Source organism: Larus michahellis, chromosome 3, assembly GCF_964199755.1.
Source record: "Larus michahellis chromosome 3, bLarMic1.1, whole genome shotgun sequence".
NCBI lineage: Eukaryota > Metazoa > Chordata > Aves > Charadriiformes > Laridae > Larus > Larus michahellis.
In genome coordinates, this window is record NC_133898.1 from 14,262,586 (window position 1) to 14,287,085 (window position 24,500).

The 24,500-nt window shown below is 48.1% G+C and overlaps 1 protein-coding gene across 3 annotated transcripts in view; it reads left to right on the forward strand.

Moving 5' to 3' along the window:
* Window positions 1-24,500, forward strand: part of SLC24A3 (solute carrier family 24 member 3) — a 179,470-nt gene that overhangs the window by 15,809 nt on the left and 139,161 nt on the right. For all 3 annotated transcript variants that reach the window (XM_074578694.1, XM_074578692.1, XM_074578693.1), the window contains exon 2: window positions 14,629-14,766. Coding sequence is in view for 2 of the 3 variants with exons in the window: in XM_074578692.1 (XP_074434793.1) it covers window positions 14,629-14,766 (138 nt within the window). In the remaining variant the exon portion in view is untranslated. The remainder of the gene's footprint in view (window positions 1-14,628; window positions 14,767-24,500) is intronic.

The window sequence follows — 24,500 nt, forward strand, 5'->3', positions numbered from 1 at the left end:
TTTTTTTTTTCCTTCTTTTTTTCTATCTTTCCTGCAAGTGGCGGCTTCTTTTTAATGCTTGCAACACCCAGCTCACTGGAGGGACACAGCAGGCCTGTTCCATCCATCATCCACGGGAGGGTCACGTTCACCGAGGGAACAGGCTCTGCTTCCGCTCTTGGTGCGTTTCTCTGATCTGTTCCATTTCTGGCTGTTTGCTCCTTCTCGGCACCCCAAGGACCGCGTCCGTCAGGGCATCCAGCTCCAGCCTTCCAGCTTCTTCAGCCTTGCTGCTGCGGTGCAGAGGCTGAAGTAGCAGCTCTGAGCCTGGCTGGGCGTGAGTTTCTTTTCCCAGCGTGTCTTTATGATATTTTCAGACTAAATTTAATTCTGCAGAATTATATTTAGCTGAAAGTGTAAAAGAGGGCAAACCAAACCAAAATACTTTATTCCAGGTTGACTGAAGCATTTCATCTGACCCAAAACCGTCTTTCCTCCCACCGTGTCACCTCAGAATTAGGAGACAAATATGTACGTGTGGGGGAAGGAAGAGTGAAGGTTCAGCTCCTAAACGAAAATCCCCAGTCAAACCCCAAGGATTTTCCCCTGTCACATAGGTTTGGAATGCAACTCATTTTTTACTACTTCTTAGCAGGTAAGTATCTCCTTCAGAGAATTATGCTCTTACTGCAGTACATTACCTGAGCCTTCCAAGAAACAAGGATCTGTTTGATTAACAGTAAGGATCTCAATTACTGCTTTTTCAGCCACGTAAGGTCTTGATTTCCAGGTTCAAGAAGCCACGGAATCCTGGAACTCTATAAAAAGTAGAACTCTTACTGATGGAAAATCAATTTCAGGTTATTTTTAATTCATTGTTACTATTTTTTTCCTTGCTGTCTACCATGAAGAAAGAAAATTGTGATGCTTGAGTTTGATATGGTAGCCTGAGATGACCTGGGTGACTTGTGGTGCAACCGCCTGTAACACGCTCTCGTTACCACGATTCTTGTCCTTTGTTTCTTTGCTTCTGCTCTGAAGTCAGAGGGACCTTTTGTGTTGGTTTCACTGCTCCATCCAAAGCCCATGTTTTGAGATTTTTTTGATGTTGAGGGCTGATAGAGAGGAGGTGCTGATGGGACCTGGAAATTCATTAGAACTAGTGCTTTGCTGATTTTTCATAAGCAAAGATTTTGAGCGGTGCTTTTGGTTTGCCAGGAGCAGGAAGGCTTGGTAAATTGAGTTGAGGAGGTTGATGACACAAGAAGGGAGCTCGGAGAGAGTTTTGATGAAATGCAGAAAAAGGAAAGAGCAGAGAGTCTGGATGCACTGTGGTATTGCCCAGCGTCCCTTGCAGGGAGTGGGGCAAGGAGCATGGCTGAGAGGGGATCCTTGGGAAGGAGCTCGGATCGGAGGGAGGAGCTGCCCGGAGGACGTGTTAGGAGGGGAAGATTTCTTGCCCGTCTTCTTTTTATGCCTCTGAAAACTTCCTCCCTATTACGAGGGGGGCAAAAAAAGTCACGGCGTCTACAACAGGGTAACGTAAAGGATGCTGTTCTGTCTACCCCTGAAATTCCCCTCCGCAACAGCCGCAGAAGCGGTGGGAGGCAAAAGCGGAGTTTGCTGGCCAGTCTTAGGAGATTGTCCCATTTTTTTTTTTTTTTTTTTTTTTTTTTTTTTTTGGAACGTCACAGGGCAGAAGAAACGGGCAGCAGCTCTGTCAGGAAAAATGTATGTTGCCAGGGCGCAGTGGAAATCACGCCTGGCAGTCAGCAGCTGCCAAGCAGCAGAGATAATATCAACAGCGTCCAGACCTGCCATTTGTAACAAGTGAAATGTTAATGAATTGAGAGTGCCGGCGGAAGAGTTAAGATACCCCTGAGAAATGGAAGTAGAGAAATCAGGCTAAAAATACTGAGTGCTGCTGTATAGATCGGTGGGAAACTGTCACCTTGAGCATCCCGTGTGGCTTAAGCAGGGGCATAGAGGAAGGTCCAAGCCAGAACTATGAAAATTATTAGAGGCGTGAAAAGATTATCACAAGAAGAAAAACACTGTTTAGAGAGGAGCTGAATCGCAGGAGGCGTGATAGGGAGAATTTAAAAAGTATTTTTTATCAGGTGTGAAACCGTTCTTTTGTATGTATGTGTAAAGCAAGAAGGAGGGAATAGTCAATTTAATGGTCAAGCTGATATGAATAATAAAGAAAACATAAGTTTCTGCACAAACTGGTAATGAAAATCAAGGAAGCCTGAATAATCACATATCCAATGACAATTTTTGGCACAGGACAGTGAACAGGAAGTTTTATCTTCAGTGAACTAAGCTTAAAACCAACACTGTTCAGGATGGTGGAGAAGTGCATGCAGAAATCCATGGGTTCTCGTGGAGACTGTGCACTGCCTAAAAGATGAGTTGTACCTTATGGTTGGTCTGAGGCAGAGGTGTTTTACTGACCTGGAGAACTAGCAGACCTAAAGAGAGCCAGCTTTTTAATGGTTAGCGTTTTTTTTTTTTTTAAATCCCTCCTGTTTTATTTGTAAATAAAAACCTGTATCAAAATGCCTGTTTTATAAGAACATAAAATGTCACAGAGATCTTAAATTTAGAGAAAAAACAATCTCCTTCTATGCTTTTGTTAATGAAAGAGATTTTTCCAGCTAATTTCTCCTCTGCTTTCCATGAGGAAAAAATACTATTGCTTTTGGCTTTATCTATAACTTTTGGGCAAGTGAAAAGACAGGTAAAACGGGAACACACGCAGTCTGTGCAAATTGTTCCTTAAAATCAGTTTTGGGGAGACTTCTCGATGTTTGAAGCAAGCGAAGAAGGACAAGGGTGTTCAAGGTTAAAGCATCCTCTCGGTGGCTAGCCCCGGCACCTCTGGGATTCCTGTGGCGGGGGCTCCGGGGCTGACACAGTAACTAATGCGCTGCCGGCACGTTGCTCCATCACCTCTGACCGCTCTTCTCGTGCAGTGAGCCCCGCTCTCCGCCACCGCTTCAGCGGTGGCAAGGGGTGATGCTGCTTAGGGGGAAGAAAAAGGGCTTTACTGCTGTTTAAGTGGTGAACACGAGAGAAGGCCTGAGTCCCTAACAGTAAGACTCTTTAGTTTGCATCACGCCTCATCCAGATTTCAGCCTGTCCTCCTGATTGCGGCAATGCCTTCCTAAGCCGCACTGCCTACGCTGTGATGCTTTTAAAGTGTCGCGTCTCCCTCCTGCGAAGAATCGTAGAAAGGTATAGGGGAAAACAGGCCTTGTGCTGAGCTGAAGCAGGTGGAGGGTGAAATTCGGGAGAGACAGCGAGCATTTGGTGAAGGTCACAGCAAGTTTGTGGCAGAGCAGGAATGAAACTTCAGTCTCTTAAATCATTGCCTCGCGCTCTGGCTACAGGCTCCGGTTTGCATGTGGTTTTACCTTTGCGTTGCCCAGCCCGGGAGGGGAGTTCTGCTGGCGTTTCTCTTCTAAGTGCTGCAGCGAGCAGTAGAAGATTTAATCCCTTGCAAAGGTGCTTTTCCGTCCCCTGAGCTTTGCTGTGTGAAGCGCGGCACGTAACACCAAGAGCTGCCACCAGCACCCACCAGCAGAGATGATGGAGTGCTGTGAGCACCCAAGGGTGCAGCAACAAGTGATGGGTGCTCTGGGTGGAGGATGTTTGCGTGTTGCTCCTTGTTCCCAGGTGCCTGTGCAGTGGTCAGTGAGGTGACCCCAGCCTCTGGCAGGGCAGGACCGCCACGCAAAGTGCCAGAAAGCTTGGTGAGCAATCGCTGCCGTGAGTGGGTTTCTACAAAGCACTGCCTGGTGTTCGAGTTTCCGTTGCCTCCAGCGTGGGAGCAGAGGAAGACTCGAGCAGAGTGCATGTGGAAATTTCACTTTCAGATGGTTGGTAGCTTTTCAGAGTTAAAATAAGCTCAAAGTCACGTTCTTTTTTTTTTTTTTTTTTTTTTTTTTTGTTTTACTGTTCCTCATGATGTGCTGTAGAGCTGTCTGACCTTCAGAGCGTGCCCTGCCTTCCCAACCAGCAGCTGGGCTGCATTCAGAGCATCGCTCACAGCTGTTGCTCATGAGTCCCTGTGATTGCTCAGAGGGATGGAAGCTTCTTGGGGCTCTTTGTGGGCTTGTGTGCTCTTTACTGGGAGAGGGATGGCGAGCCTCTGCCAGGAGGTGCACGGGAGTCTGGTTTGGCAGGGAGGGCTGGGAGCCGAGATGGTAGGCGCATGGGAGCGCGGGGGCTGTGTTGTTCTCAGTTGGGTCTCTGGTCTTCTGCCTCGCTCCTCTCGGGGTGCACGTGAGGGAAGAAGGGGGTACAGAGGCAGTATTTTGTGATACCGTGTGGTGCGTTTGAGATTGGGAGAGGTTTCTAGGCTCAGAGAGTCAGCCTCTGTGACGTCTCTAAAGTCAAACTGGCAGAGAGGAGGATCGGTTTGACCAAATACTATCTGTGTGGTCACTGCTGGTGCGAGAACAGGAGAACTTGTAGTTCATCCCTCCAGGCCTGTAATCTTCCTCTAAGACCAGGTGAGATCTTTAATCAAAGTTGCATTTACTTCTGTAGCAGAGAGCGAGAGGCATTTGGGATATAATTGCGTCTGGGGGTTTTGTGGGGGCTGCTTTTTTTTTTTTTCTGCTGGTGGTCACATAAAAAAATTGTAATGAATGGGGGAGAAAGATGCCGGGGAAGCGGGGTGTGGTGAGAATTTGTCCTCTTCTGGCTGCACAGGAGCTTAGATTCAGGCGTCGCTGCTTTGCCTGTTGGCAGAAATGTGAAGTCCTGTGGGGTGGTGGAGTGTCCCCTCGAGCTCCTCAGCCCTGTCTCAACAAATAATGAGGGCAGAGAAAGCCGGTGAAGCAACTTCACAGGGGAGCGAGAGAGGCTTTGCCTGGGCGGAGGATGGTCTCTGCTCCGGTTAAAACTTAATGACCTCTCCCAGAGGATCAGCTACCATGGGAAAATCTTCCCTGGGAGGTGGAGCTGCAGTGGCATTCCTGCCCCAATTACCTGGGGAGGGGTCAAACCTGCCTCTGCCGCATCTTCTGGTTGCGGGGCCATCTGGCATAGCGCCACTCTCTCCTTGTTGTCGTGAGGTTTTGCGCTTTGTTTTTTGTGGCTGGCACTTGAGTCACTGTGTAGCGATAAACTGAAAAATCGGAAGTGCTTTGTTCTGCCCCCCTCTTACAGAATTTCCACGGAAGCGGGAGAAGACTCGGGGATGGAGGTACAAGACTGCAGAGGGCTGTTGCTGGTGGATAGGAGTTTGTATGGAGGGGCTGCTAGGAAAGCAGGCCGTTGCGATGGGGAGAAGGAGGCAGCTCAACTGGGAAGGTCTGGGAGCTGTGCTGTGCACCAGTACCAGCTGGGCAGCAAGGTGAGAAGTGCTGGTAGGCTGCAGCATCGGTCCCCTGAAGAAGGTGTGGGGCATCCTTGACAGGCTCGAGAGGTGGGCCTGTGCGAACCTCATGAAGTTCAACCAGGCCAAACGCAAGGTCCTGCACCTGGGTCATGGCAATCCCAGGCACAAATACAGGCGGGGCAGAGAAAGGCTTGAGAGCAGCCCTGAGGAGAAGGACTTGGGGGTGCTGGTGGACGAGAAGCTCCACATGAGCAGGCAGTGTGCACTTGCAGCCCAGAAAGCCAACCGCATCCTGGGCTACATCAAAAGAAGCGTGGCCAGCAGGTCCAGGGAGGTGATTCTGCCCCTCTACTGCACTCTGGTGAGACCCAACCTGGAGTACTGCATGCAGCTCTGGAGCCCTCAGCGCAATAAAGACATGGACCTGTTGGAGTGGGTCCAGAGGAGGGCCACAAAGATGATGCGAGGGCTGGAGCACCTCTGCTATGAGGACAGGCTGAGAGAGTTGGGCTTGTTCAGCCTGGAGAAGAGAAGGCTTCAGGGAGACCTTATAGTGGCCTTCCAGCACCTAAAGGAGCCCTACAGGAAAGATGGGGAGGGACTCTTTATCAGGGAGTGTAATGATAGGACACGGGGTAACAGTTTTAAACTGAAAGAGGGTCAATTTAGATTGGATATCAGGAAGAAATTCTTTCCTGTGAGGGTGGTGAGGCATTGGAAGAGGTTGCCCGGGGCAGTTGTGGCTGCCCCATCCCTGGAAGTGTTCAAGGCCAGGCTGGATGGGGCTTTGAGCAGCCTGGTCTAGTGGGAGGTGTCCCTGCCCATGGCAGGGGGGTGGGAACTAGATGATCTTTAAGGTTCCTTCCAACCCGAACCATTCTGTGATTCTTTGTGAATATAGTCACACGGCTCTGGCTGAGCTTAATGACTGTTGGCTGAGGAGCGAATCTTGAAAAATCAATTACCAGAGCTGGGGTAGGAGAAATCTCACAACTCTTCATCTGTCAAGGCCACCGGACTTTTTCCATGGGGATTTGCAAAACTGGTGAGGAGAGGAGGTCTGTGGGCATGGGACCAGGTGCTGCTCAGCAGCAGGGAATCCATCTGGGCTTTCTGTCAAGCTGTGTCTCACATTGGGTGACCTGCCTCACCTGGCAGATGTCCTGGTGCTCTGATAAGTCATCCTCACCATTAAAATACTTGGTAGTGCCTGGTTGCTCCAGGACCTTCAGGTCACCTTTTTCATTGCTTACTGTTTGCAGGGCTGCGAGGTCTCTTCCTTAGCTCCTGCCCTTGTCTGCCCGGTGGATCTCCGGGCTGGGCAGCGTGCGGAGGTAGAGGCTGGATGTTGTGGGAGAAAAGAGCTGCTGGTAGAGCAGCGAGTGCTGCTCGCTGGCCTGCCTGCGGTGTTTCTCGAGCAAGTTGCTCCTCTGCTCTGCACCTGTGTCTTCTCCTGCTCTGCCATCTAAATTAGGTTTAGAGGCCTTTGGTGCAGGGACCCTCTCCTGTTTATTAAGTGCCTGTAACTTGGCTTTGGCCTCTGTGCCCCAGTCGTGTTACACGAGTATGAACAACAGTGGTGGATCGCCAGTGCACTTCCCCAGCCCTTCTGCACATTTACGTGTAGGTCGGTATGTGTGGAAATACAGTTTTGAAATCGGACATAAGGAACAGGCTGCTCTTCAAAGCCAGGTGTAGGGTTTCTGGGTTTTTTTTCTGTTCCCCCCCCCCCCCCCCGAGGATGCTCTATTTATGGTCTTTGCTGCTGATTTTGAAAGGAAAGCATCTCCCAAATCAGCCTACAAAGAAAGATAATCCATTTATGAAATGCTTATGCAATCCTGAGCTCAGATTACGCTGTGACAATCTGTGGCAGATCTGATTGCGCTGGGAGAAACCTGCGTACGGGGGCTGAGTGGATGCTTACCTGCAGGTCTTGGGGGGTGGCAGGACAGAGGGGTGGAAGGGCAGCTCTGGAGCAACGCTATAGTTAATTTAGCTGAGTCTTGCTCTGCCAAGAGGATTTGTCCTGTCTGTTTTGAGGTAACCACACCACTGCTCCCCACCTCTGCCGCTAGCTTAACATGGGAGCCCGTGCTCGGTTCTTCCAGCTTTTTTCTTCCGCAGAAATGTTTCCCTGTTGTGTTTATTCACTGTAGGAAAATTTCAGGGAGAAGGGAGACAATTCAGCTGGTTGGAAGGGGTGTGTGTGAAACCAGCCCTCCAAAACCGCCACCATCAAAACAATAGATAAAAGGGACAGACAAGAGAGGAGGGAGGACGAGCATATTTCAGAAAAGCTGTGCTGTTTTTGGCTTTGGCCAGCAGGATCTAGCAGTTTGCATAGAAAGTAGTTGTCAGTGAGAGGCGAGGATACTTGCCAGCTCTGCGAAGCCGTTAGCAGCAACGCATTATGCTTGTGAAGGGCTGTGGTGACAGATCTGTCCCTTTGGCTGGGCCAGCCTCTGGCCTGTCAGCTCTTCGCCGCTCCAGCTTGCTGCTCACAAGCACCTTTCATCTTCATTGCGTTTCTGCGCTTCAGCATTATTGGCCCAAATCCCTCACTGCTGTAAATCAGTATCTGCACCAAAATTGAAGGGGTTATCCCAGTTTCCCCCAGCTGAACGTCATACCTGGGTATTTTTTAATCCCCCCCCACCCCCCCGTTAATCTAAAGTTGTCTTGTCCACTGAGTCAACCCTGTCTTGGATGAGAAGGGCTGCAATACGCTCGTCTTGAGTTACTGCCATACACCAGCCTCTTGATCCACAACCTCCGCATAGCAAACCTCAGCACCCTGATTTAGCCACTCATCTTCCCCTTAACCTTTTCTGTGTCGTTTTCCACTGATTATGGGGTAACGGATGTTTTTGGAGGCGTTGATGAAATGACCTGGTCGCTTCGTGGCCAGGTTCATGAAATAACCTTCTGATCTCAAAGATGGGGACCTGGCCGGGGCGGAGGGGTGTTTGGTTTTTAATCATCAGCCTGGAGAGAAAGATGCTAAGAAGTCTGTCTCCCTCAAGTGATGGCATACGTTTAGAGGAGAGGCTGTATACTTGAATATTTGAATATACTTGAATACTTGGCCTCGTGGTCGGTGTGAGCTTGCTGTATTTGCTAATCGTGCACTTGGCTGCCGGTGTAGGGTGCCATGCAGTGTGTTGTCCCCTCCCATCTAGAGCCACTTAGTGCTACTGGACCAGAAATAAGGAGCAATCCTAGCGAAGGGAGCAATTGCGTTCGTTTTTATCACAGTAAAAATACTTAAAAGGGTTTTCTTCATCTGTGTATGTGCGTTAAGTAAACCTGTGCGGAAGTAGTCTTTGCCGTGTGGCTGAGTGCAAGACAGGTAACTTCACATCAGTGTGGTATCGTTGTCTCCCCTAACCTGTATCCCACCTTCCAGAGGTGAGTTTGGGTGCTCTTGTCTCATTCAGTTCTCTAAGGCGTGTTGGCTAGCTGTGCGAAGGGTCCCCCCCCGGTGCTGTCCATCCCGCAGGAGCACAGGTGGACCCCGAGATCTATGCCAGGTTGCTTTGTCCCCCTTAGAAACTGGATGTCCGCGCCGAGGTCTTGCCGCGTTTCTGGTTCGTTGAGGTTCCTGTGCCTTGATGCTGAAAATAAATACACTTTTCTGAGATGAGCGTGTAATTGGGAAACATCGTTATGTTGTATAGCTTTTTATAAAGTAGTATTCCTCATGCTGAAAAGTGCAGGATCGGGATGAGTTCAGCTGCATTTCTGCGGTGCTGGAAGTTGTAAACTCCAGCCAGAGCCGTCTGGAATAGCGTAAGGAGCTCTTGAGTTCCCACGTGGAGATCTGGGTCACACGCAGAGTGTTTTCAGAAGTTCTGAGCAATTTGATCAGTTCTTCTTTCCACTCTACTGCGTTTTCACGATCATAAGTAGAACAGATCAGCAATCTTGCTAGAGAGCCTGTTCTCACCAGACTGCTGCCCCAACTTGGCAGGAACAGGAGCTCCCAGCAAACACACACTAACGTGCTCCCTGTCTTATTTAAAGAGACACGGCCAGTGGAAATGCACCGTCTGCGTTGTCGTATTTGTATTATGAAACGCAGTACAGGCACAAAGACAGGGAAAAATGACTCGTACACTTTTTTTTGTCCATGGGAATATCTCTGGGAGGAAGCTCTCCAGAACCTGGGTTCTGAGTCTGTAATGTAAAACTGGTGCTGGGTAATTGGAGTTGTGGAAAATACCTTGCGGGAATGTTCAGTGCTTAAAAAAAATAATTCACCCACTTTGAAATATGTTATGGTACACAGCTTTGGTAAAACCTCTTTTTTTTTGTTTTGTTTTTTTGTAGCAAAGTTTTAAAAGATGCCACAGTATTATTTTATTATAAAGCCAGCAGCTGAAACATTAGTAAGAAAAACATCCAATCTACGTACTGGCCTGAAAAAAATGACAATGTAGCTAATGCAAGATGTTTAGTAGTCGTTACCTCTGCTGAGAAAATGAGAAAAAATTGCTTTGACATGCTTCCCATTAAAAATCATCCAATTCTGAATAACTGCATTTTCAGAAAGAAAACTATTAGCTTTCTTTCCAGAACCTTTCCTACTTTTTCTTGGAAAGAAGAGTTTTGTTTTTTCCTGCTGTTCTCGTCGCCCCTCTGCGGAATATCAGATTTTTATTCTACGTTTTGCTGGCTGTGATTTAGTCTATGTTGAAATCAAAGGATGGGGCCCTTGTTTAGTGACGTGAGGACTCCGGCCCCACAGCCTTTGGCAGCTGGTATGAAGGTTCAAGCCAGTGTAAGTTTTGCCTTAGAACAGGTGAATAAAGGGTTGCGCGATACAGTCTGAAATGAGAAGCCGAAGGCACATGTTGCAAGAGACTTGTTATCAAAGAGAATTTGTGATTGTTGCATCTGTCTTTTTGAAACCGTCTTGGGGATGTGATTGTATAGTATTAATAGATCAGAATATACTCGTGCCTTTCCCCCAAGTGAGCCTGAGGTGCTCATGCTGCCGGTGTTGTGGCACCCCAAGGCGGGACCTCATCAGTACAGGTGGGAAGGGGCCGTGGAAGCCAGAGCGGGTCTGTCCACCTGGCCGTGGTGGTGGTACGCTCTTCACGCGGCCCTGTCATGGTGGGGATGCTATGACCAAGGTGATGTCCCTAGTTGCGGGTGCTGCAGCACTTCTCGGAGGTAGTGGTTCTGGGTGTGAAGCAGGGATAGATGGTGCCAGGCCAAAATGGTGGTGTCCCCTGCATCCAACAGGATGGGTGAGGTCCCTGTTATATAGGCAGCCACGTGTGAAGGGTTAAACCGCAGCTGACAGTTGGTTCCTCTTTCACTGCCAAAACATGAATCCAAGTTTCTGAGTTGTTTTCTGCAAGGGCAGATAGGAGCACAGACTGTGCCCATAGGGCGGGCATTGAGATGCCTCTGGCTGTGCTGCGGGGAGGCCAGTGCCGGCAAGCAGGGAAATGTGGACCTCATTTAATTGTTATAAAATGTCCTTGTTAGCAAGGTTAAAATCTTGATATGTCCCTGTTTTCACAGCGAAATCCTTGGAAGGCCAAACCTTTGAAGAAAGCGTCTCCTTTCATCTGTAATTTCTGTTTTCTATTGCTCTGTTGGGCCAAATGTGTTTTAGAGTGGAGACACCCAAGGCGCGATTTTGGGGTCAGTGGGTTGCAAGTCCTGCCGTGGGGACGGCTGACCCCGCTTAAACATGGAGGTGCTAGAGGAGAGCTTTTACTGGTGTAAGTCACAGCCGTCCCATCAAGTTCAGCCATGGACCGGTTCTGCTGCTATTTACGCTGATATGTGTGAATGCTGAATGTAGCCTTTATAAACACTTTTATTGCCAAATTAAGCTTTTCCCCTTCCAAAGTCACCTCAAATGACTTTCTTCTTCTATGCCCCTTGCTTGGAAAAGTTTGCAGTCGGAGAGAGAAAGGCGTTGTGGGTGGGGAGGCAGCAGGAGAGGTTTCTGCAGGAACTTCTGGGACATTGCAGTCCTTGCAGGTTCTTCCTCTTGCCTTTCCTCCGTGTGGCGATACACAACGAGACATCGACTGCTTGGAGAAGAGCCTCTCTCCTTTGAAAACGGCTTGTATGTGGAACTGAAACTGCTTAGCTCAGATTACCAGAGTGTATGTATTATTATGGGAGATCCTGATGTTGCATTATTTGTTGCATGTGCAGTAACGCACTGTGTTCTGGGAAACACAGTCCACTTCTATCAGTGATGTTTGTATATGTTTAACTCGCAGTTTAAGCCCTTACTGTGCTCACAGACTAAACAAACAGCAAACAGCATCCTCTCAAATTTGTAAAGCATAGCAAGCACAAAGTGCTTGAGGCTTCAAATGGTGATACTTAATTTACCAAGTGAAAGAGTTTTCGCTCAGAAGACAGGGGTGCTTAAGGCTGCCCATGCAGCCATGGTGCTTCCCCCAGACATGGGCACAGGCTGACCCTTGCGTGTCTTCGGAGTGTTGGTCCCAGTCACTGCCGTTGGCCTGGGATGCAAATTTCCAGGCAGCCCCTTCCCAGTCATTGCCTCCCCGCTGGTAGCGTGACGTGGGAGCTGCCCTAAGCAGACCATGATGAGAGAGGTTGACCACCTCTCTCAATGGGATGAGTCAGAGAACTTAACAAATGGGCTGGGACCTGCAGAGAACCTTTTACTTTATCCTTAAGCACCCTCTGAGGCATCGCCCCAAGATTTGAATCTGTGTTCCACTGCTCTTTGCTTGCAATCTGTCTCCAAAGTGCTGGACAAAACTGGGAATAGTTCAGTTTTGAAGCGTCAAGCATTGGGTGCAGACTCCGGCCTCTGCACAGCCTCCGGTGTTGTGAATTCCCTGCATGGAGTAAAACCTGTCGTTTCCTAGTGGCCTCAAAACATCGTAGAATGTAGAACCTCAAAACATCGTAGAACCAAAACATCTAGGCAACTGCATGGTCTTCTCAGTGGGCAGGACAGCCAGGCCCTGCCGCAACCTGAGTGCATGCAGGAGAAAGGCCATGGACAGTATCAGTGATAGGCACCAGAGGAGCAAAGTCCTTGTGAGAGAGTCTGTATTCTGCTTGGTGGAAAGAAGATAGATGGGTGGGTGGAAATCTCTCTCAAATGCTGTTTGCTATGAGATGGGCTCAAGGTCTCTGTTGCAAGATAGCTGATTTTGTGTGTGTGGATGCCTTGGTGGCTTAAAAAAACTATAGGGTTTTTTTCTTCCTCCCTTGAATCTAAAACTACATGGGATGCGTGGAACTGACACGTAAGCACGTGCTTTCAGCTAATTAGGTAGATATGACATGTCCAAGGCTGACCAGCATTGTGCCAAGAATATAATGGAAGTCAGCCAGCTGTTTTTGTTGATGCTGTCAAAATAGAGTTTAACTTAACAGCACCAAGGCAAAGCCGAAGTGGGGAGTAAGGCAAGGAAAGAGTCAGAAGTAGCGAGGCAAAGTGACATGTTACCTTTGGTAGGGTTACTTGCAGCGTACTCGTACCTGAAACCACCCCGCGCCTTGCACTGTGCAGCTGGAACCAGTCTGTGAGCCTGGGTGACAAAGCAGCTATAGGGCGGTTGCTGCTCTGTGCTGTGCTGCTGGTGGGAGCCAGGGGTTTGGTATGATGTGTCTTCATGTTTATTACGTGCAAACTGGTTTTGGTACCCGTGAGTTGACTTTTTGATGTGTTTCTTGCCTGCGCTCGCTTCTCAATATCCACTTTTCAGTTCCTCGTGGCTTCTCAGTGGCAAAGTCATGTTGCTGGCTACATTCGTTCTCTGCTAGAGTCAAAGATGTGCCGCTTCAGTCTCCTTATTTTATTGCTCTTTGCTACTTCCAGTTGGTGATTCACATTTCACTAGGTTGATGGCCTAGGAATACACTGTTGTGGATTTTCGTGGTATTCTCAACAGCAGTCGTGTAGCACTGAAACTTTCCTTGATAGTGTGCAGCTGTTTTGCAACCAGGTGTGTGTCTTGCCGGCGAAGAAATTGGTGAGCAAATAGCAATATGGGTGGTGTCAGAAAAATGAGGAGTCGGTAAATGTGCACACGCTTCCTGTTAGGAGGGTAGGGCATGGTAAAGAGTACCCTCAGACCCCTGGGTCTAAAATGCTTAACTCCTGCTGGAATGGGGTTTATCCTCTCCCCCCCCCCCCCCCCCCCCCCTTTTAATGTTTGTATGAAGTACATGCCCCTGACGTTTAGAGACTGGAAGTAGGGAGGACTGTTGAGGTGACTCGGAGGCACAATCTGGCTTGGGTGAGATTGTGTTGGGTGGTAATAACAGCGCAGTTGGGCTTGATAAGAGCCGTGTTGAGAACGAATGTGGCTATACTCTCGTAGAGACGCTTCCATCAGTTGCTTTGTGCCCTGTGAGCAGAACCTGAAGGAAGCTGTAGATTTCATATTTATAAATGAGTGAATGCTTCTTAGCGCCTTGAAGAGCTGCTGCCTGGCCCGCAGTGAAACGCGTTCGGGAGCCTTTCCACAGATGTCATTAGACTAGGGCATAAGATATTGAAACGGATCCCCATCGACCACTTTGGTGAAAATAACTGTTCAGACTTGTATTACGAAACGGCGATTGCTCCGATGCCTCGGTCCCCGCTGCGATGCAGCCTCCCTACTGCTCTTCCCTGACACAGCTCGGGTTGCTGAGCTCTGCCCTTGCAGTCCCGAGGAACCTCGTCCTCTGTTGGGGCAGAGCTTTCCTAACACCTGGTAGCCTTTGTTTGGTTCACAAAGAAGCCCACGTAACTTTCGTGTCAGACACTGTATTTCTGAGGCCTCATTCAGCAGCAAATCGCATTGTCATCCTAAGCAGAAATGGCTTAAATGTATAAGCATGTGCGAAATTCAGCAGTTTTGCTGGTACTTCACAGCAGTGAAATGCCTACAGAAGTAATAAGTTGAGGCTTGGGGTTTTTTTGTTGTGTGTGGTGGTTTGTGGAGGTTTTTTGTTTTTGTTTTGTTTTTAAACCGAAACAGCGAGTGGTACTCCAGTTTTAAACTGATTGAAGTTTACAACTTCTCATGAAACTATAGGTGCTCTTCTAGGATGAACCTTTGAAGTTGTAGAGGAATGAACCTGACTCCTGATGGTTTTGGGACTAACTGGGATGTGGAGTTGATGGCAGCGTACCTTTCTGGTGGGATTAGAAACGCCCCCGTTTCTAACCCAAGGGACACTGGGTTTGAAATGCAAATGTTTTGTCTTCTTCAAGCATTCAGGAACAGAAGCAGGAGTTGCCTTTTTCTGTGCAGTCTTATGTATCTACTGCTCTTTTCCTTTAGGTTATGATGCCCTGAGCTATTCCGTGGAAAGTAATGACAAATGGAATGGGAGACAGCTGCTGCAAGCAAATGAGGAGAACACGACTGATATCCCAGAGGGTGGGGGGCAGCCGTACGTCAGAAATTGCACTGAACCAGGTAGGAACGAAAGCTGCTTCCAGCTCCTCAGTCTTACAGTTGGCTTCTTTACCTCCAGATATGTGTATTGGTATCCTCTTTACTGCCGAAACACTTGTACTTACTACCGTGTAAGTCAATAAACACGCATGTTGTTTTCCTTGTATGTGTGCACCATATGGGTATTGCAAACTCCCTCAGCAACTAGGGCTAAGAAGAGGAGGACCTGCTGTCAGCTAGAGTACGAGACAATGTTTGATATGTGCTGATAGCCAAGTGCTGAGATCGTAAGAAGCATGTCTTCTGTGGATCCTGCATGAACATTGCTTGCGGTTCTAGGGGGGGGATGTACATAGTGACGATGTGTGCTAGTAGGATTATTATCTGAGAAATTAGTAGGTAGTCGTATATTTAGTACAAGTACTTCCACCAGCAGCGGACCCAAAGAAAACTAGCCGCCTGTAGCCTGTAGTTGGGTTGATCTAATGAGAAATAGGGCTCAGTTCATAATGTAGATTTTTTTCCTCAGGGAGGGACCTTAGCAGGGTCCTCCTCATCTCCTTGACTCCTGTTTTTATGAAACTTGTAGGAGCTTAACGTCATTGAAGCTGCCGCTCTGTTGTATTTTGTTGAAGTTGGTTGACGTATTCAGAAGCTTTTGGGGGAGGTGAGCACAAACACGTTGGCTGTGTTTGTGTGCTTCTTGTGTCCCACTTCCTGAGGGATCCGCCTGCAGCCAGGATTAAGGCAGATTGGGCAGGGTGGGTATTTAACTGTAGGAGATGAGCTGATGTGCTTTTTGAAGTTGCCTTCCCTGAGCTGTTTGGGGCTTTTTGTCAAATTCTTGTCCTTGTTCTGAAAGCCCCCCTCTATTTAGAGGGGCAGTTTCCTCTCCCCTAGTTAAAAGGACAAATGACTTGCAACCTTGTACAAAAAAACTTTCCATGGATGACAGAAGAAGGAACAAGACGGAGAGTCTTCAATTTGCATCCAGTCAATTGCGCCGTTTTTATTCCTGTCTAAACAGAAGTCGTCATAATGTATCACTACCAAAAGAGTAGGCTTTCTAAGCTGTTTGGTCCTTTATTTATTTTTTTTTTTCTTTTCACAGCAGAGCTTGGATGTGGTTTCCTCAAAGTTAGGGGAGGGCAGGAGAAAGGAAAGGTGTTTCTCCATTCTTCAGGACTTACATAGGTTACATGCCCCAAGAGAAATTCTAACAAATACAGTTCTTGCTGCGCTTCTCTACCGACAATTTTTCCTCCACTGTAGTCCTTAATAACATTTCTGGACAGATGGATGATTATAGTTGTTTTTAGACAGTGAAACTAGTACAAAAATTCTTCTTACTCAATTTTTCACTTGTTTGCGTATGTCCTGTGTAGTGCAGATCCAATCTTAGGGCCTCACGTCAGCATCTGTAGTAATCTTTCCCCCACCGCTCTTGGTACATCAGCACCTGCTGTCTCAACGTCCTCAGCTATTTCTGAGGACAGTTTACTTCCCCAAGTGAAGTGCCCTATAGGAAACGTGTGGGATTTTTATTTGGGGTGTGTATTTTTTTTTCCTCCCCCCTTTCCAGAGGATAAAATAATAATTACTGAGTACGTTGTGTAGTGTTCAGGCCTTCTCTAAGTGCTTGCCTGTACAGTGCTGCTCAAGGAAATTCCGGCAATTTGGCTAAAATTGTGATGTTGCTGAGCGTAATTCACATGCGGTGCATAACCTGACTCTCGGGCGTCTGTTGTCACTTGGGAATCGGCAGAGCTTAAACCCCCTTAGCATCCCCACAGGGCGTGCACTTATGTGCATTCGGCCTTCGGGTGCTTCTCCGTCCCTTTGGTGAGTATTGGTGGGAAAATGCTGCCTGAAAAGACAACTTATTTTTTCCTGCCTACTTCCAAAATTAAGTTGCATAACCACCTACAGCTAGGCGAAAGTGAGTGTTTAAAAGAGCAGTTTCCCCTCATCTGTTGGGGGAGGGAAATAAAATACCTCATTTTGAAGTCTTTTTGTGGCTTTTTGCAACACTTGGCTTTTGTAGTCTGTTGGCAGTAAACAACATTTTTACACACTAAAGGAAAGATCTTTTTTTCTTTTAACTGCACGTGTATTTTCAGGCTCATTTGAAAGCCTGGCATGACATTTGCAAACTGCTATTTTTATTTGCTAATGGTTTATCCAGTGGGCTATCTAGTAGCATTTTATCATCAGAACTGCTCCAGATAGTGAGGTTTTTGCTCACTTTTCCTTTGAAACGTACGTTGTAGAAATATTAAAGGGGTGAAATGGACAGAATCCAGCCTAAAGACCTTTTTTTGTAATGATCTTTTTTTTTTTTTGGCCTTCTTGTAATTTTTTGCTTTGAAGCTGTTGCAGTTGGAGTGGTAGTGTGCTCTTTTTGAGCAGTTGCCTTTAAAACGCGCTGCTTGTTCCGTACTGTGTAGCCCCCATTCACTAAACCCCCGGGAGGTTTTTGAGCCCTGCTGTATGGCATTTGGCAATAAATCGTGCAAGGTTCGGTCTGGAAGATGGCTGCTTCTGTATCAGGGGTAGCAAATAAGAGACGATCTATCTTTTTTTGAAAATCCGTTGCACATAGTTGATGCAATGGTGGCATGGTAACCTTTCGTCTAGGTCCCTTGCCCCGTTGGCGCCGACAGAGTTGGTTAGCTCTTGCGCGTATGCCTTGCTTAGGGTTCAGCTCCGTGAGTGACTGGCTCTGGGAGCAGTTGCGAGAGCTGGCGCTCAGCTATGGATGATGCGGACAACAAAGTGCCCCCCCCCCCCCCCCCCCCCCAAAAAAAAAAAAAAAGGGCAGGGGAAGTAGCAAGATGTGGCAAATGGATGAGATGAAATGCCAGCCCCAAAAGAGGACGCCTGTCTTTGCAAGGCTGCTAGGTTACTTTCGCTGCTTGTTGCTGTGGGATTTGAGTCCTTGCTGGTATGTTTTGAAATGTCAGTTTAAGCCTTACTGCTATGAGTCCTGTTAACAGAAAGAAGCTGAGAAATAATCATCGTTTGCTCTGCCCCGGTCCTGGTGTTGTATTTGATTGTGTTGAGCGCTTGTGGAGGCAGAGCAACAAAAACCACCCCCACTTTCTTTTCTAAAGAGCCTCTGGTCTTGCGTCTGCTGTTCCCTTATTTTCCAGTCCTGTAATCGTACGTGCCTAGCCCGTCTCTCTTGGATGCCTCGTGGCTCTTCGTGGGAGAACCTGACCGTGTTGTCATGCAGCAGATGTTCTTCTGGCCTCTCCTGCCATCCTCTTGTCCCTGTATGCATGTGAAGGAGGGGTGGAACTAGAGGTGGACAAAAAATGTTGGACAGTTTATTCACAAAGAAGTGATATTGTTTAACTAAAGCACGTGTTGATTTTGGCTGGGTTTGGCAAACAGTTTTAGCTAATACAAAAGATGATGAGGAAAGAGTTGAGAAGTACTCGTGTTACTTCAGGCAAGGTATCACTTAACCACCTAGTCCTGTTTAGAAATATGACTCGCCCTCTGGAAGCCAACAGAAAGGCTTGAGCTGATTTAATGTTGAGCTCTGGGTCAGGTCTATGTGCTACCAAATTCAGAGCTAGGTTTGCACTGGAGAAATTCAGAGAAACTTGCTGTTAATTCAGACTTGGTTTATCAGCTGTCATGAAGGTGACGAGCTCACAGCCTGCGTCAGGATGGGACGTTACGTGTCTAGAAATTGATGTTAGATGCTGCTTGGTTGTGGCACGCTGAGGTCCCGGTGCCACCCCTCGTTAGCTCCTCACTAGACTGACATATGTTTCCTCTGACAAGCTGTCATCGTGTACCTCCCCCGGTGTTTCCACTTCCCACGTGCTCAGTCTCCGCTCCTGCCTCGGAAAGGCTGCAAATAAAATAACAGCCCTGCTTAAGTGTGCCGTTTTAAAATCATTATCAGTAATAGCAGGAAATACGCGATTACTGCAGAAACTAAAAGATCTTGGTATATTCATTTAAACCCTCAGGCACAAAAGTGTTTAATTTAAACAGCCAAAGAAGTTTTTATGCAATTATTTCTTACATTTCCTCTTCTTATTTCAAAAGCAACTTTCTCTTTTATCCATATTTCTCCAGTTGAGTCATGGATTATGATAATGTAATTTGTAGCGCTTGGCTATGAAGCAGGTAACTCTTCCAGACTGCTTGCTTATGCTTGTTACCGTTTCTTTACAGCCCTTTTTGCGTTGCACCACAAACCTTAACCCACAAAACCCAAACCACCTCATGTGAATTTGTGCTTTCTGATCTCTGTCCCGGTAAACACTTGCTCCCCTCTCTTTTGCCTACCCAGGCAGTGAGATTACCCCAACCACCACGGGTTTCTTGACGAACAGCTTGGTGACCGAGCTCTGCCTGGTGCGTGGTGTGGCCTGAGGGTAGAAGGAGAGGAAAACCTGATCTGTTCTTGTACCTTTTTCCTCTTGCTGTGGGAGAGGAGTCTCGCGCTTGTGCTTTGCTGCCCGCGCGGGCAGGCTGGTGTTAGCAGTAAGTGCTCTCCTGGTTGATAGATCATCTCCGAAGTGGTGTTTCCTCTGGGTTAAAACAGAGGGGTGCAGTCGTCCTTCCTTGAACTCACCCTGGGCCGTGGATGTGCTGAAGCACAGCCTGAGCAGGCAGTTTTCAGCCAAAACAGTAGCAGGTGTCTCTGTGCTGAAAAGGAAGCTATCTCTTCACCCTCATGCGGGCAAAGACTTATGCTCGTGCTCAGCTTTAGGTGGTCTGAGTTGTCCTAGGTTGTCATGCCCAGAATAATATCCAGAGAACACACGCAGTGCATGAGACCTGTGTCTTTACCTATAAACACGTGCTGGTGCTAGAAGATCTGCTGGATCAAGCACTGGCTGGATGGACAGTCCCAAAGAGTGGTGGTCAATGGAGTTAAATCCAGCTGGCGGCTGGTCACAAGTGGTGTCCCTCAGGGCTCAGTGTTGGGACCATTTCTGTTTAACATCTTTATTGATGACCTTGATGAGGACATAGAGTGTATCATCAGCAAGTTTGCAGATGACACGAAGCTAAGCAGGAGTGTTGATCTGCATGAGGATAGGGAGGCTCTACAGAGAGACTGGGATAAATTGGACAGATGGGTCAATGCTAACAGTATGAGCTTCAACAAGGCCAAGTGCCGGGTCCTGCACTTGGGCCACAACAACCCCACGCATCGCCACAGGCTTGGGGCAGTGTGGCTGGAGAGCTGCCTGGCAGAAAAGGACCTGGGGGTTCTAATTGACAAGTGGCTGAACATGAGCCAGCAGTGTGCCCAGGTGGCCAAGAAAGCCAATGGCATCCTGGCTTGTATTAGAAATAGTGTGACCGGCAGAAGTAGGGAGGTGATTGTCCCCCTGTACTCAGCACTGGTGAGGCCACACCTTGGGTACTGTGTCCAGTTCTGGGCACCTCGATATGAGAGAGATATCGAGGTGCTGGAGCGAGTGCAGAGGAGGGCAACGAAGCTGGTGAAGGGCCTGGAGAATAAATCTTGTGAGGAGCGATTGAAGGAGCTGGGACTGTTTAGTTTGAGGAAGAGGAGGCTGAGGGGAGACCTCATCGCTCTCTACAACTACTTGAAAGGAGACTGTAGAGAGGTTGGTGCTGGTCTCTTCTCACAGGTAATTAGCGATAGAACAAGAGGGAGTGGGTTCAAGCTGCAGCAGGGTAGGTTTAGGCTGGACATTAGGAAAAAATTCTTCACAGAAAGAATGGTTAGACAGTGGAATAGGCTGCCCAGGGAGGTGGTGGAGTCACCATCCCTGAACGTGTTTAAGTCTCGTTTAGATGTGGTGTTAAGGGATATGGTGTAAGGGAGAACTTTGTAGAGTGGAGTTGATGGTTGGACTCGATGATCCCAAGGGTCTTTTTCCAACCTGAATGATTCTATGATTCTAAGACAAACTGTAGCAGAAGAGTCCCTGCCCTAGAGACCTTCAGCCTTTCAGTGGAAGAGAGATGGGAAGGCTGGAGAAGTTAGTGCATCTATGCAGCTGTAAAACTCACTATAGCAGGATGAAATTCAGGACTTCTAATGTTCCTTGTTTTTCTCTGGGTTGTATGTTGTCGTCTTTTGGTCAATTGTCAATGCTGTCTAGATAAAACCGCACAGGAGATCACAGCCGTGGCAGAAGTGCCTAGCAAAACCCAAAACAGCAGAACAGTCTAAGATGGGTTTGTGCGCTAGAAACAAAGTGTATTAAATGAAATACACAAGCATTGAAGTATTTTAATGAGTGGAGGTGTCCTGAGGTTCCAGCTTATGTTCATGCTTTCGCGTGTACAACAGCACTGTCCGTCAGCGCTTGGGGATATGCGTATCTGGCCGCTAGAGTGTGAGTTGCGGGACTGATACCCATTTGCATCGAGGGTGGAGAAGACACAAATTAAATGTGGGTAAGATGTCCTCTAGATGTGGGTAAGTTGTAAGATAACCTTTTAGTAGAGCCTTGATATTTGGGTGTGGAGGGTTGTGGTCCATAGGTAACATGGACTTCTCGCTTCCTGGCCTTTGTACCTGGAGATACGGTGCCAGGCTTGGACTCTTTCCTTTCTAAGCATCCTTCTGCTTTTTGCCTCTGTAAAATGCAAGGGGTGGTATCTATACAAGCCTGGGGTTTGCTTTAGTGGAGTGGGCTTGTGGATGGGAAGTGGGAAGACATGGAAAATGGAATTCCTCTGGAAAGGTACTGGAAGTAGCTGCTGGCAGAGTGAGCAAGACCGCTCTTGCTCTGCCGCTGCTGAGTTCAGGAAGGCCTTCCTCACAAGCAGACATAATAGGCTATGTGAAGAGTGATTTTTATTTTTTTTGTTCTCCCCTTCTTTTTTTTTTTCTCCTGTTTGAATCAAAATGCAATTAAAAAAAAAAAGTTGCTTTCCCTCAAGCAAAATTAATTTTCTCCTGGCAAAATGGAAAGTAAAAATTTGTTTCTGCCTAGCAAGTTGCAAAACCTTGCTTTCACTCGTGGAAACATTTGAAAAATAAATTGCTGTAAGTTTAGTAACAAAATGTCCTCGAGGAATATATAAAAAAAAAAAGACATTCTTCCCTCCTTCAATCATAAGTTTTGTGAATTTAGGAGAAATTTCTTCGAACTTCTGCTCCCACACTCTGCTCCTGTCTGTTGATCGCTCTCTTCCACCCTCCCCCACAAAAAGAGAAGACTTGACAGTAATCAGGAGTGTGGTTCCTGTTGAGCGAAGGCTGAGAGGGAAGAGGAGCGAGTAATGCTCACCAGGCACTGGTCTTTCCTGCCGGATGGGAGCAGATTGCTTACCCTCTGGTAGGGGTCATCCATCCGCTAAGGCAGATTTCAGCAGGTACCGTGAGGCTGGGGCTCAGGAGCCAGGGCTGCTCCATCCCTCGGGTGCGCCATTGCAGCCGGGTGTCACCTGTGGGTGCTCTGTGGGCAGACGTGGCCGCGTCCCTTTCTCTCTGCCACCCCAGCCTCTCATCTAGGTTGAAATGGCTTTTGTGCCCAGTATCGCAATGATCCAAGGAGTTCCCGTGTCGAGGACTCCAGTGTACTGTCATTCACTTTTATTTTATTTTTCCCCTTTGGTGCTTTGCAAATGAGGGTTCTCATTCGTTCCACCCTGGTACAGGAGCCCTGCTCCTGGGGCTAAAACAAAAGTCTCCCCAGGGCAACGTTTTCTCCTGTAGTAATAGTGCAGGCCAGCAGGTCTCGTGCTTTGGGAGCGGGGGTCACAAGTGATGCACCGTTGCCTTGGAAGGCTCCTCACAAGCAGCACAGAAAGGCTTCTTTAACTCCAAACTTAAAGCATTAGAAAACTGTGATACTGGGGTTAAAACATCAGAAATAAAAATAAAAACCATGCTTGTTTCTTCCAGGTTTGTGTGCTGGCATGGAGCTGGGTTATCTTTTCCTACAGTCAGGAAGGAGAGATGTCCTCTTGATGGGAACAAGAGCTGAAGCCGTGGGGCTGTCACCTGGCCCCAAGAGCTGAGGGTTGAAGAGACCAACACCGACGTTGGCGAAGCTCCACCTCTGACACCCACTCTTTAACTAAACATCATTTAGTCTAGGCTGCGTGCCTACGGGCTGTACCTCTGGCTGAGGGGGAAATGTGCAACAACCCATAGGGTTTGGAAAAGTTCTTCCGTGCTGAGTCTGCCTGCTTGGTTTGTTAGAAATACTGATCTTCCTCTTCACCCGTGTTTACCATGGGCCACGCGCAAATACGTTAAGTGCAGACTGTTCCAGTGTTGATCTGAAAGTGGGTACGCCCAGCTCACTCACCTGTAATTATCTTTTGGGGGGGTTGGTTGTTTGGGTTTGGTTTGTTTGTTGTTTTTTTTTTTTTGGCAGCTGAAGTGCATGTCTAGAGCCAAGTTCGGCTTCAGGTGAAATTGGGTCAGCAGAGACACGTGCACACCATGTCTCCTCTGTTTACAAGCCTCCCATCCTGTGTTTCAGGTAGGACAGGCCTTGGACACAGGGGAGAGCACCACTTTATTTTGATCACAGATGTTCTCATTAGCCTACGTCGAAGAAGTTGACCTGTGAAAGTTGCAAGAAGCTGTGAGGGATACTTAAACCTAATTTGCAGATGGTGGAATGTATTCTGCTGCTTGGTTATCCACGCAGCTGGTTTTTTGGGAGGGTATTTTCCACCTATTTGGTCCTTGGAATGATTTCTTGGGCTCCAGAAATTTTCTGCAAACTTTTGAATAACATCTTTCTCTTCTGTCAGTGGAGTTAGATTTAATTTTTTTTGTTTGCAATGGACTAGAGTGAGAATTTATTTTCCTGGCTCGGAAAATGTTTAATCTTCCTGGTGGCAGTTCCAATGTCAGTGTGCCACCAAGTGGGTGGCATTGGGGGGAACTACCAGGGACCAGCAGACCCTTGAACCTAGCAGGGAAAGGCTATGCCAAGAAATGTTTTTAACAGGGAGGAGCCATTTACATTGCAAGAGGTGGCCGAGGGAGTGGAAAATACAGCATCTCTGTCCCCCTTCGGGAGAAGGAAGTGTGTCTTTCTCAATAATACTCTCCTGCCGTGTGGAGGACACCAGCCGTGAGATGGTGGTTGGCGAGCTGCACGCGGGAGCCTTGGGAAGCCCGGTGTTCCTGGGGGTCGTGCCGATGTCGTGCACGTGAAGAGGCTGAGCGCTGGAGCGGTGTCCTTAGGGCTGGGACAGGCGGCGAGGTGCTGAATGCTCCGGTGTAACAGTGAGAACGCTTGCCCTGCCGGGAGGGCACCGGCAGCCTGGCAGTGCCACTTGCGCCTGGGCTGGCCGTGCACACACGTGCATATGGTGCTCATTTGCTGCGGTGTCAGGACAATTATCCTCAGGCTGGGATTTGGCACTGCGAAGTTCCTGGCTCCGGACTTGCTTTGTGACTTGGTTTTGCCGCTTTATTTGTAAACATGTTCAGCTGCTCTGGAGTCGAAGCCGAGCGAAGCGCGTATTCGAACCTGCCTCGGTTGTGGCCATGCTGCGGACCCACAGCGGGGTTTGCTTTCTGGGCTGTGTTTTACGGGGCCTTGATCTGTGGGACTCTTGGATTGCAGGATCTCTTTGAAAGAAGAGGTGTTCACAAGTACTTTCTTTAGGACTTCGAATCATCGAAGGGGGCGAGAGCCCAAGTGTCACTGAGTTACGTTGGTATACGAGGGGGCAGATTCCTTAGCACCAGCCGCTCTGAGGCAGGACCTGTTGTGTACTTACAGCATGACTGTACCTGGACCACTCGCCAAAGGGGAAGCTCAGGACAATTG